General features: G+C 37.5%; 1 protein-coding gene across 1 annotated transcript in view; it reads right to left on the bottom strand.

Moving 5' to 3' along the window:
* The window catches only part of PEX3 (peroxisomal biogenesis factor 3), a 20,627-nt gene continuing 7,117 nt past the window's right edge, over positions 1-13,510 (bottom strand). The window contains exons 2-12 of the mRNA XM_064413489.1: positions 12,437-12,568; positions 11,036-11,117; positions 7,485-7,528; positions 6,269-6,393; positions 4,886-4,952; positions 4,734-4,788; positions 4,310-4,466; positions 3,358-3,428; positions 2,437-2,559; positions 1,178-1,274; positions 1-799 (exon numbers count right to left, since the gene is read on the bottom strand). Of these exons, the coding sequence (XP_064269559.1) occupies positions 716-799; positions 1,178-1,274; positions 2,437-2,559; positions 3,358-3,428; positions 4,310-4,466; positions 4,734-4,788; positions 4,886-4,952; positions 6,269-6,393; positions 7,485-7,528; positions 11,036-11,117; positions 12,437-12,568 (1,037 nt within the window). The 3' untranslated portion in view covers positions 1-715. The remainder of the gene's footprint in view (positions 800-1,177; positions 1,275-2,436; positions 2,560-3,357; positions 3,429-4,309; positions 4,467-4,733; positions 4,789-4,885; positions 4,953-6,268; positions 6,394-7,484; positions 7,529-11,035; positions 11,118-12,436; positions 12,569-13,510) is intronic.

A 13,510-nucleotide genomic window follows, 5' to 3' on the forward strand; every position in this document is an offset into this window, starting at 1 on the left:
TACATTAAAATATTTTATTACAATACAGACAATTGGGCTCAAAATTAATACAAATTAAGATAAAATATTTACAAGGTAATGTGTACAGTGTAGCTGTTTGAACAGCATAAACAAGAGTATGTCTAAAAAACCACATTCCTTTAGTATTAAGTAAGAGAGAGAGCAGACCCCCAGCTTGTTCAAGGGGAACATGCATCCATTGGCAAAGGCTTTCTGAAGAATGAGAGACTTTGGAACAAGATTTGTAAAGTTAAGGGCAAAAATATTTACTTCATAGAAAGAAAAATCCGGGGGAAGAAGAAGAAAAAAGCATTACTTCATTTTACTGCTCTGTGCTATTCTTAGATCACTATCATTAGTTCTTCCCCAAACTTACACAGCCCAGGAAAAAAAAATGGCTTTTTTAGTAACTTGCTGTAATACTGCCACCAGATGCCTTTTAGATGCAATAAAAAATAATCCAAGGAATTACAGAAGAGTTTAACCACTTTTTAAATAGAAAAGTCTTCACTTACGATGTTTCTTTCAACAAGAATATTTTTAATGGGTGAAGTATAATTTGGTTAGAAGAAAATATGGGCTCACTCCCACTTTCCTCAGAGTGCTCTTTCTGCTGGTCTGCCACTCCTACACCATTATAAAATTAACCCAAGTCTCATCAGTAGTCACCAGGGATTTGTTATAAATACATCATCCATTTGTAAAAATGTGCAGGTCATTTCTCTAGTTGCTGAGGGGTACTAAAAGCTTCATAAACATTAGCAGCAAAATCTTTCACTTGTTCCATCATCAACAGGTCCTGGAAGAAATGCATAAAATAAACTTCCTTAATCAAACACATTCCCCACTATTCTGCCTGTACTGCAGTACAGAATTCCTAAGAAAGGCACCTGGCACTCCCACAGGCACAGCTCAAACTTCTTGCTTTAGAAAGGTTTAGGAGCAGACTTGCAAGTAGAACCAAGGCCAAAAGTTTGTGCTTCTGCACAGTTCAGCAGAAGAAAGTTTTAGAAAAACTGTGTATTTTTGGAAGATACCAACTGACAAAAAGTTTGTTATGGCAACTGTTTTCAATTTATTTTTAAAGCCACTGAAATGAAACAAACTATTAAAAAGAAATGTACAACATTAATTTCATGATTTTACTTGCGATACTGTAAATAAGGCAGATTCTTACCTGAACAAAGTGACTGGGTGTTTCACTGCATACTGAATGGATCTGTCCATTTATTATTGGAATTATCTTGGCTAAAGGAAGACTGACACTGGAAAGACTAGGAAAGAACAAAAAATACTGACCTGCTCAGACACAGATGAAGCCACTAAACTGTGATTATAGAATTCTAAGTAATTACCACTTAAAAATAAGAAGTGAAAGACTGCAAATTAAATGTACGGATGAAGGGTTTTTTCTCCATATCAAGGTTTTCCTTTAATATACAGCAGTACTAATTCAATTCCAGTCCATGTTCCTATTGCAGTTTCACACTTGCTTCTCATGCAAGAGTATTAAGGTTTAGTCAGAGTCATTGCATGTGTATGTAAGTAGACAGGTCATAGAAGTGCCTGTCTACAATTTCATACTATTTCAAACTAAACCAGACTACAGACTTTGGGGTAATATAATAAATTATTTTAAGTGATGTAAATAGTATGTATTTAAATTAAAACATAACTCTCTGAAAGCCAAGTTACTACTATAAACATACAAAAACCCAGTTATCATTCCAGGTTTTAATTTTAATATTTGAGAAAGATTATTTCAAGGATTTGAACTCAGCTTTTGGATTTGTAATGCTCTCACCACACTGCTTAAAACACAACTTCAGATTAAAAGCTATTTTTTAAACATTCTTCTAGGAGGATGTAGAAAATCCTACATGTTATGGCATTTTATCTGCATGCCAGGGAAACCTGAAGCTCCATGGCAGCTCTGGCTCCCTGTCACTGGAGGATCAGGAAAATGCCCACCCCCCTTCCCTGAGAGCCACAGGAACTGATGGAGGCTGGGGTGCTTGGAGCTCATGGGCTGCAGGGGAGGGAGGGCTCTCCTTCTCACAGCCTCACTGGGCACATCTGTCAGGAGTCACCACCAGAAGGTGAGCCCTCCCCAGGCCAAAAGGCAGCCTGCCTGTACCGTGCTCAGGCAAGAAGTGGGTACAGGTCATCTGATCTCTACTTCTAGGAATGCAAGTAAAGGTGGGAAAGAACATCACCTAATTTGAGTGATTTCATGGGTGGGAGGAAACATGAATCCTCCTAGCTGCCTACTTGGCCACAGTGAGGAGAACCCAGTGATCCTTGAAGAGTAAGAAGCAGAACAATGTTTCCAGCACAAGAACTCCAAGAAGGCAGGAAAATCAAGAGCCTTTTTGGAATTCACTACAAACCCAAAGCATTACTGACATAAGAACCACAACAAATGAAAACATTTACCTATTTACAGAGCTGTTTTGAGAAAGGTCCTTTTCAGTAGGTCTAAAAAATTCTGCCATATTGTCCAGCAGTCGACTGAATCCTCTATTTAAACATGTGCTCAAAACTGTACTGAAGTCTGGACTGAAAAGAAAGAATAATAGAAAAAAAAAGGTTTTATTCTTGGGTTTAGTTTTTTTCCAACTAAAAAGCCCTGCAAGTGTTCAGTGCTACAGGTGTGCCTCCCCTCATGGGTGATGTGTGAGCCAGACAAATGCCACTAGCATTGTCAAATGCCACCTCATGAAACACCAGCTCCCTCAAGAACCTGAATTCTACCCTAAGATTACTAAAACCCAGATAAACCTGAAGCATTCCTCACTTCTATTTCTTACTAAGTAATAACATAGAAGGGACTTAACCTTGAAGTGCCTCACATCCCCAGCAGCTAAACTGTAAGAATAGTTTGACATTTGTCTCAATTTCCTCATATTCTATGTTTATTATAGGAGCCTCACTTTTACCAGCATTCTGGTACAACCACATTCAAAACCATGCATTAAAAATAAATTCCAATAGCCAAAACTGGTGTTCACTTTATCAAAGCAAGTAAGTCCAATAAAATTACTCTCAATTTGCCCTGCTTTAGCAGAAGAGAAGTACTCCTCTGTCCCTACATTACTACAGAGTGGGTAAGGAAGAGATAATAGGTCTGATTGCCAAGGACATCCTGGGTATCTCATTAAGGCAGCATTATTTATTTAAAAGTTTCAGAGCTCACAAGTTTTGAAAATCCCAGCCTACAACTGATAAATGGAAAAATTTAATGCAGAATGGTCACGTTTCTCAAATGAAAAGTTGTCAGCTTTCTGTATGGAAGTAATTGTTTTACATAAACAATAGAGGAGGAGTTTAATGTGAATACAGCATATTTCTCTATACCTTTCTAGCATATCTCTAGTTTCATTCAGTAATTTAATTGTAGCAATGTCTCTTTCTGTGAGTCCACAGGCCTAGAAAAACCAAAGACAGATACTATTAGCAAGTGCCATCAGCAACCATAAGAGCAGAAACAGGCAGTTGAGTATCATGGAATTAAGTCAAGATGTACAAGTCGAATATAAAAGAAAATATTGTTGTAAATCAGATTCTTTACAATTTGTGTTTTAAGTGGTCACTGTAGGATTTTTAACTAAAAACAATACTAGCTGGAAATACCAGACTGTTTGAGGAAGTAATTTTTCCAATTCTGACCTTCAGTACTGAAATCATCCCAGGGTATCAGATAAAGTTAAAGCAATAAGTGCATGTAGCCACATGCTGAAGCCCAGGTTTCCTCATTACACCAGTGTAACACCAAGTGAAGAATGAGTTTTCTCCAGCCTGTGGTGTAGATGGAGACAAACACCTTCACAAAATTCAAGAAATTAATGTTGCAACTGAGATTAGATACACTTTTCTCTTGAGTCCTGTTCATTTTTCAGCCCAAAGGACTCCAGCACAGCATTCTCTTGTGCACCAGCCGAGATGCTCCAACACTCCATGAATATTGCTGATACACAAGTGTGGATGACACAATTTATCTTAGGGCCGAGTTAAGCTGTGCTGTGTCACAGCTTCTTTCACAGGCTAAAGGCAGTAACTGGGCTGCATTTCTGAGCACAAAGCTGACATTCTGAGGGTGACACTTGTTTTCTATCAAATCTGAAGAAAATACAACTGTGTCTAGATGAAAGAGATAAGGACATTTGATTTATGACGGAAGAGGCTTCGCCATTTATTGAAGACACAGATGCCATGGTATACTGGACGACTGTTATGCACCCTTCCTTCTCCAAAAAAATTCCAAAAGAAAAGCAGAATGAAAAAAGATGAAAAGAATTGAGTCAAGTACCTGGCTGGCCAAAGGGTTTTCTTCATCTGGCATCAGATAATGACATAAGGGAGAATAAGATGCAATCTGATCCGAATCTTTATGTTCCACTACTTCCCTGATATCTTTAAGTTTCTGTTCCAGTTCCAGAAGAGACAGGGTCTGCTTAAGGGAAATACTGGAAAGGAAAAAGATCATGGTTTTGATTGCAAAATGAGTAATGCTGCTTTCTCTTTCTACCAATAACATGTTTACAAGTAACAAAATTCCAGTCAGCTACATGGGTTTGCACTGGCAGACACAGCCTGCTATAATAAAAGCATTGTTTTGAAAAAGTCAATATGCCTGCTTTTGTTTCCCCCTAATTCTTATAAAACTCTTTATTTTGGGAACAGTCATCACAATAAAACTTAAGAGCTAACCACAGAGAAATACAGGCTCTTACCTTCCAAAAACTTTATGCACAGCTTGTTTAACAATAGTTATTAACTCAGTCAGTCCTAAAAGGAAGAAAGTAAAAATTATTCCAATGATTTGCTCAAGTCCCAAAAAAAGCAGAATTTTGTAAGTGTAGTTAGCTCTTAATAACCACCATACCATCTCCTAAAAGGTGCTGAATGCTTGATAAATATTGCTGCTGGACTTCAGGGGGTGCTAGTGGTGTCTGTGGGGGGGGAAAAAACCAACAGTTCTGTAACATGTCAACAGTAGAGAACAATGCAAAAATAATTTCAAAAATAATTTCCTTAATCTTTGTAATACTCTTCAGTAAACAGATTGCCCCACTCTCTTCAACTTTGTACTGACTCTTCCTGCCCATCAACCCCTGTATGTGTCATAAGTCTTCTGGCATTCTTTTCTTCAAACCTATACAGATTTATCTTCCATCTTCAGTGGCACAGAAAAATCTTTCACTTTTCATTCACCTAAAGGAAACTCTCTTAAAAACCTGCATTGCAGGTGAAGCTAGACTCTCCACCACCTCAGAAATTAAATCTAGTGGAGTAAGTTATTTATGCTGAAATCTATTAAAAGTTTATCTGACAGAAAAGAAGCTTTCAGAAACCAAGACAGGATTCCAGTTAGTCCCAATGTAATGCCTCAGAGTTAGCCCTGTCTACCCACTTCTTTATGAGAAACTAACAGAGGAAACATTTCTAGTTCAAACTCATTCTGCCCTTCTAAAACAGCTTTTTCAGGTTTTATAAAATCAGGCACTACCTCAGTCAACTCTGGCCTTCCTATTGAAAGCTCTTCTCCATCCTGCACTGCTGTTCCTTGACTCTCAGCAGGAGCTATCACAGGGGGGCAGATGAGAACTAATCAGCTTGTATCCATTATTTTTAGATGAGCCATTCAGCAACTTGCAGGTCCCACTCTCTACAAAAGGTGTTTGCTTACTGTGGGAGTGATCTGTTTTTACTGAGTAGTGATACACTATATCAACAAAAACAGCTCTTCTACCTTGCTTGACCCCAACAACAGACATTTAGGTAGATGATCTTTTGGAGTGAACAGTCAAAATTTCAAATACAATATTTTTTGTCTTCAATCTCAGAAAAAGTTCAGTGGAGAAATTAATGTATGTACTAGGAAGACCTAATATTATATATACCTTTGCTTACACATCTTGGATCATTCATATGGTATTACCACTTCACAAAAAAATCAAAGCAAAGAAATAATTTCATGTTGGTGTTTAGACAGAAAGCAGCCTTCTTTAGGCAAGACAAATGCAGACAAAAGGCATTCTCCAATATTGCTGGTATTCAGGTAAGCAACAGTATCACCACATCATCCAAATTTAGACGCTGTTAAAGGACATCAATATATCGCACTGCCAGTAATGCTCCCATGTATCCCACTCTTCCTTGGTTTCATTCCAATAGTCCTAAGCTACGCCCTTCTCATCTCACCAAGCAATCCTTTCCCTTGCAAGGAAGTGCAAGTCCTGCCTCTGAAGCAAAGCAAGACACTTACCGTGCCGTTCTTGCCGAGCGCGGCGTTATCCAGGTAGATGTACCCGCCGATGATGTTCAGCTGCACGCGCAAGAGAACCACCAGCATGCAGGTGCTGTACACAGCCACTATGCTGCGTGTGAAACCTTGGGAAGACACAACACAGGCACTGCCAAGTCTGGGAAATAGGGGTGAGTCAAGGGGGAAAAGTGCTCTCCAAGGGACAGAAGTGCTGATTACTTTTAAAGATGCAGTCACATTTCTCTCACTTGTCATAACATGTTTTCATAACACATACCCAAGATGGTCATGAGTCTAACGTGCTGGATCTACATCTAAGTGTCCCATTTAAAGTCCTACATTAATATTACTTTACACATGACACAAGTTACTTTTGAGAAAACAAAAATCAAGCTGTTCCAGAAGGAAAATGTTTAGTGTCAAATCATCTTTCTTCATTAGTCCAGGAAATACTCAGTCTATATATTAGCCCTCATCATGCAATTCAGACACAACTGCAGCTTGTCAAAAGAGTTACCTAAGACAGAAGCAGCTAAGATCTAAAGAAGGAAAATGAAAATGATCATCAGCTACCAGCCAGTAGGTAATGAGGGTGTATAGAAGAAGCATCATTAAAAGATACAGAATGGAAGAAAGCAGTCAGATCAAAAGTAGTTTCTGTAAAGGCATTATGAAAAGGAGAAAAAACCAAAAGGAAGCAAAGCAGAATTTCACTACATAATTATCTGAGTTTATTTTTTTCTTCCCTTCCACTGCTTCCATCAGCCAATAAATAAGATGATCCAAAGGCTTCATGTCCACTGCTACAGTGGTTCTCTCCAACAGGCTCAAAAAGAGGGAACTGCTGGATATGTAAAGGCTGACCTACATTTCTGATTGAATTTCTACTACATTCACCATACAATTTTTGGAACTATCTTCATTTTATTGCAATGACACAGGAAGGACTCACAAAGTTTTATTGAGTAGAGTAGCAGGAAGGCCAATAGAATTCTTCATCTTGGTCTCTGAGCTTCTAACTCTCCATGGGGCTAAAAAAAGTTCCTTCATGAAAAGCCTTTGAGGGTGCAGGTTCAGGGAGGGGGTTTGCCATGTGTGTTACACTATCTTCATATCTACTGAAACAACCCAGTGTAAAGTTTGTTTTAAATGGTGCAAAAGACATTATAAATCTACACTAAATAACTATCCAAGATAATCTTTCATTTCCACTTACTTATTATCTTTAAATCCTCCCAGATTTCTAACTTGTTTGCTGGCCTGTGGGAAAAATAAATGGAAATATTAGGAATTGCATTTTACTTGGAAATTAACAAGTATGTTAAATGACATAGTAGTGCTCTAAGGCAAACTTAATTAGTTACCATAATTACTCAAATCATACCCAGGTCTATATCTCATTCAAGAAAGCAGTATATAAACAACACACTATAATGGCATAGAAAAGATATTCAAACATTAATTTATAAATGTAGCATTTAGTGACGCATGCAGTCAGAAAAAGCCACTGATGGTACAAAGTGGTCTTTTCTGGGGCCTTGACTCTCTATATTTAATGTTGACTCATTCAGCAGGACTTTCTGCTTGTAATAAATGAAGGATCAGAATTTCATTGTCCTACTTTCTTGCAAGATTTACCATTGCCTGATGTGTTTAAAGTTCATATTTGATCATCAAAACCAAAGAGATCACAACCATCCATGGAAAAGAAGTCTTGCACCATCCACACCAATACATGTTGATTTTTTTTCTTTTGTTGAGGCGTGTTCACTTTTTGACCTGACCAGTTCCTAGAAATTTATATTCTGCAGTCAACAAAGCAAGACTGTAGATTGCACAGATACACCTGAACTGCCTGAAGTACACTGCATATTTATAACTACTATTCAGGAATAAGATCAAGCCAACCATCCAAAATTTTCACCAGCCATTATCATCTGTTCAGCACTGTCAGTAAAGAATTGCTATTGTATGTCTATTGTGGAAGACAGATATTGTAAAAGTCACTTAGGGAAACATTTGGTAATTTCTTAGGATCAGAATCAACACTTAAATATTTAGAACCAAGAGTTCAGATTAACCAATACTTTATGGTAACCCAGTTTATTTAAAAAAACCACCCAAACCCCAGCACTTCTCACCAGAAATAATTTCTCTTTACAGGCACAACATTTGTGCTTTGGCATTAGTTTGAACATGCAATCACTTACATAAATGAAATTTTTTATGTTCACCACTATCAAATAATGGAAATAAACTCATTCAGTAAACTATTAAGTCTACAACTCTAAAAACTAAAGAGACAGATTAAATAAACAGTAGCTGAAAGAGATACATAGATCCATGGCAAATATAACCAACTCACATACTTTTTGCAAGCTACTCTATACAAGTTCTTAAAGCTTTGCTAAAACAAAACAAAGGAAGGACTTTGTAAAAAAAATACTGTAATATTTCTATATATAAAAAAATATAATAGGACTTAAAGCAACTTATCAGGGCTAAGTTCTTCATGCAGAATGAAGAGCTACAGAGAAGCCAATATATCATCAGCCAACTACACTTGCACGTACCACATCAAAACATTTTCTAGAGCTCATGCTTACAGTGTAAGGCACCAGCCAGATAACAGTTAAAGTCTGCAAGTATTAAGCCTAACAGTGGAAATTCATTTTTCATCTCCTGCAATTCATCTCCTGCAATTTACTAAGACTCAGCTGCTATTCAAAACTCAACTTTTACTTCATAATTATTTATTTGGAAGGCCATTCTTGCTATGGAAGCAAAGGGCAATGCAAACAGAAACCAGAGGTGTGGAATAAAGCTAAGTGCTGAAGAGGTTGGAGATGTGCAACATCTGCAAGGCTGCAGAAGGAGGGACTCCACCTTATCTCATCCAATCACTGGGCTTTAAAAAGAGGAGGACAGATCAAGCAAGAACATCTGTGGTCTTGGCTGCAGCTCCCTCTTAAAAAATTTCTCTGAAGGTCTGAAGACTTCAGCCACTTTATACTCCCAGTGTACAACTGGCCACTTCAAATTTAAGGAAGTGAGTGGATTTTTAGTTAAAGGAGATTGCCTAAGGCATAATATGATGTGTAACATATGATAACATAGATCCATAACATGTCATGTTAAGCCACGACACAGATTATGTGAGAAAACTAATACATTTTCAGGGACATGAAAGGAAGGTAAATCTCCACATCTGCTCTTTTGTATAGTCAACAACAGCATTCAAGGGTCTGGAGCTGTCTGCTTGATCTTCTCAAATGGAAGTGGAAAGCAAAGAAATCTATACCTCCGTGCATAGCAGAGCTTCTTCAAAGAATCACTTCAAAGTGGAGTGAGCTTTGATGGCTGATTCCATTAGCTGTGCCTTCACAACTTGCCCTTCCCTACATTTCAGTTCAAAACTTTCAAGCATCCAGTTAAAACTTCCTCAGTGTTAATAAAATAAGAAGTATTAAGACACAAATTCCACTCTAAATGGCTATCCATGCTTACAGAATGTTGCATGCAGCAAGCATTAAAAATTTTTTTGTTTTCATAAGTGCACACCAATAACAACAAAAAAAGCCTATCTCAATTTTCAGTAGGATTGTTGGAACTCAGAGGTGCATCAATGTACCCCTACACTGTTTCAATTGGTCAGACAATTTAGAGACAGTAGGTGTATCTTGATAAAAGAATGCTTGCTACAGAGAACAAACTAAGGTATTATTTGTCTTCACCACTGAACAAAGGATTACAAACTGTTTCAGACTATTTGCTGCACAGTTCAGATGACATATCTGGTGATCTCCAATTTTTCATTGAATAAGACTGCTATTATGATAAATACATTTATGTATCATAATAAAATTAACTTTTCCCAATTTCTTGTTGTTCAGGGTAAATAATATTCAATAACAGTTGCAAATACCCAAAGTCTATTACAAAAACATCATTCAGGCTGCAATTCCCCCTTTAAATTAGGCTGCCCTGCTGTGGAAGTTTTTGGACTGAAAAAAGCAGTGACTGAATAGGTAACCTATTAAATGCTGGACAGCTGAAGTTATAGCTGTATAAATAAACTAGAAAGACAGTCTAGAGTGACTCAGAAATCCTGTGGTTAATTGCCTACATAACACTTTTACTCTGTGCCATATACCAACCAATTTAGGTTTAAGATATTCTATTATGCACTTTATGTATTTAAAACCAGGCTATTTGTCCCTGCAGTTGTAAGGAATTCCAAGGTGTTTTCTGACAGGGAAGCATTTCTGTTAATGTTGACATTTCCCTATTTGTTCAATGTCAAAAATAAAATTTTAAAAATTACTTCTCATCACTTAGATGCACTTGTAATCTCATCTTGGATACTTTCCACTACTACTCATGTCTGAACTTGGTAAGATTACATAAACATTTTTATAAACACAGCATCAACAACTCAGTCATACTCAGTCATAATATTCTTCTCTATTTAAGAGAGAAATAGATCCTCCAAATACTTTTATCTATCTTATAACCATTTCAACAAATAACATGGCTCTCATTGCAGCACCTGAATGGAAATATTATTTCCTGTAATTTTTGGAAAATGCCATACCTATCAAAATACATGTAACAAGACAAAATATTTACATAGTGATTTCAAAATACCTTAAGACTAATGATTCAATGGGAGACTAAACCAAAATTCTGCATACTCCCTACCTTATATAATTTGAAGAAAACTGTCATCAAAACAAGTGGAGTTCAACACATTTAAGACAGTCTTACCTATTTTTAAGAAGAGATGTGAGACTCTCAGAGTTTAACTGATGCATTAAGGCATCCCTCAGTGTTGGAAGCATTGACAGTACTGTTATTAAAAGGAAAAAAACCAAACAACAAAACCTGTTAACATCAACTAAAAAAACATAAACCCATCCTCAGCTCACCCTCAATAGCTGCTATAGGATGTACATCCCACTGCTCAACAGGCAAAGCTGGGAGGACAAGCAAAATAGGAAACCCAGGGAGGACTCAGAAGGGCAATAACCTGTGTGCCTCTCAGGAGCTGGGGCACAATGCTGCCCTTACATGACCATGTGGTTTTACTGTCTCCAGCTGCAGATGAGTATTCACATCCTGCATATACATGCCTCCAACTCCCCAGAAGAAAATCTGGCAAAAAACTGCTGCATTTCTCCCAGTGAGAAGAAAAAGATCTGAGGATTGTTTTTTCTAACAAGAGAACCTGAGAAAGGTATGTTATAAATGACAGAAAGCTAGTGGGAAAAAATCCTTTACTTTCAGAACAATGTCTGATCTGCTGTTACTTCACAGGAACAGGAAATGGAAAACATGATAAATACTAAGGACAAAGTATGAAAAATCTTGTCAGGAATGCATGCTGCCAAACATAAGATACTTTGTACAAAGAAGGGCAAAGAAAAACCTAATCCTTGCAGTAAAATCACTGCCAGCAGTACAAAATGGAAAAGATGAAAATAAAATACCAACTGGTCAGGTTAAACAGGTTAGACTTACAGCCACCCAGGAAGCCATTACAATTTTCAATAGAAAAATAAAATATTGCCTGATTTGTTTAATAAAAATAATTTTGAATGTCCTGTATTTACTACGACAAGGAATTTGTTAAAATTCTTCTCTGTCACCACCTTTGCAAAAATCCTAAGGCTGGTGCAGTAAGAAGAAGTACTTTTGCTTTTTGCTCTCCAGCTAGTCAGGTACCTTCCAACTGTGTAGGAAACTGATGGGCTGATATACTTCTTATTAAAAATTTCCCACCGTGTTCTCCACACAGCTTACTAACAATGTGATATAATTAATAAAATAATCCCACTGTAAATTCAGTATTGTTTGAATCTAAATGCTGTTTCACACCTCAATACCACATGCAGTTTAAGGCAAAAGGGTCCTGGAGTGACAAAAAATTGTAACCTGCATGTATACTTGTGGATTTATTGATGGTAAGGGTTCAGATGCCCCCTAAAATCCCTTTCGTCCTCTACCCTTCAGACTTTCTTTATTTGAGAAACAACTCTATGCACTATTATTTAATGAAGATTTTGAATTTACCTACATTTCTTATTCCTCTTCCATCCTGACAATATGTAGCATAAATCCCCAAATACCTCCCTCTTATCTAAACCAGTAGCTATTTCCTTATCTTACCTGTCATATTGCACGTCCTCTGATTACTCTCAAAATGGTACTGCCTTCGTGCTTGGGCAATGTACTCAGCTGCCTCTCGTTCCTGGATTTCTCTGATTTTCTTCTGCCCATATTTTCCCAGTAAATAGACTCCTAGAGAGAAATATCCATATTAGAAGATGCTTTTAAAAAGTGAGAAAGGTCCTTTAACTCCTTTATTTGATTTTAAAGCGAAAGGGCGCATAGTGGGGTTTTTTTTGGATATGGGGGGGGTCTTGAATATTTTAATAAATATTGGCAAAGCAATACTCAGAAATAATGTTTTCAAAATTAATTAAAATGTCAAGGATTATGACTTCAATCAGGAGAAGAAACTTTCCTGAGAAGAGGTATCTTGCCATTCATGGTACTACTGCAATGTGAACAATTAGTACTGACGAGGACTGAAACAAAGAAGAGAAGCGATGTAGGGTAAGAAAAGAAAAGAAGAGAGAAAGCCAGAAATGCATAGGTCTAGAGATAGATGAAAATTTAAATTTTTAAAAGATATAGTTCTAAAATTAGTAGAAGTAAGAAATAAAATTCAAGTACTAAAGATCACATATGAGAAAAATGTTAATCAACAATTCCTTCATTTGGTCCTAAAACTTCTGTAGGAAGAACCTTAGTTTCAATGGGTCTTGAAGGTCTCTTCTATTTTCACTACACCTGGTTCCTACTTTCCAGCCACACTCTTCTCTTGAGGGTCTGACCATCTCTCATCACTCTCACTATGAATCTTCATTTCCATGAAGACACACCAAAAATCTTTGTTTGCATTTTCACCTCTTCCAACATCCATGCTGAACTGCTTGTCCCACACCACCAGGGTTCAGCTATCTATCCAGGCTGCCCACAGCCCTCTTCCTATCTTTCCTCATCTCTGCCCCCTTTCCTAAGCCTATTCCTCAAAATGCCCCTACACCTTGTAGGCTTATCCTCAGCACCTTTGCCCACTGTAAGCTGCTTTCCATGCATTCCTCCCCCTCCACCCAGGGCTTCTTACAGCACCTACCACGTGTCAGGCTCATCTGCTGCCTCCTGCATGCACTGGCA

The sequence above is a fragment of the Passer domesticus genome, chromosome 3 (genome assembly GCF_036417665.1).
Source record: "Passer domesticus isolate bPasDom1 chromosome 3, bPasDom1.hap1, whole genome shotgun sequence".
In the NCBI taxonomy this organism is placed as follows: Eukaryota; Metazoa; Chordata; class Aves; order Passeriformes; family Passeridae; genus Passer; species Passer domesticus.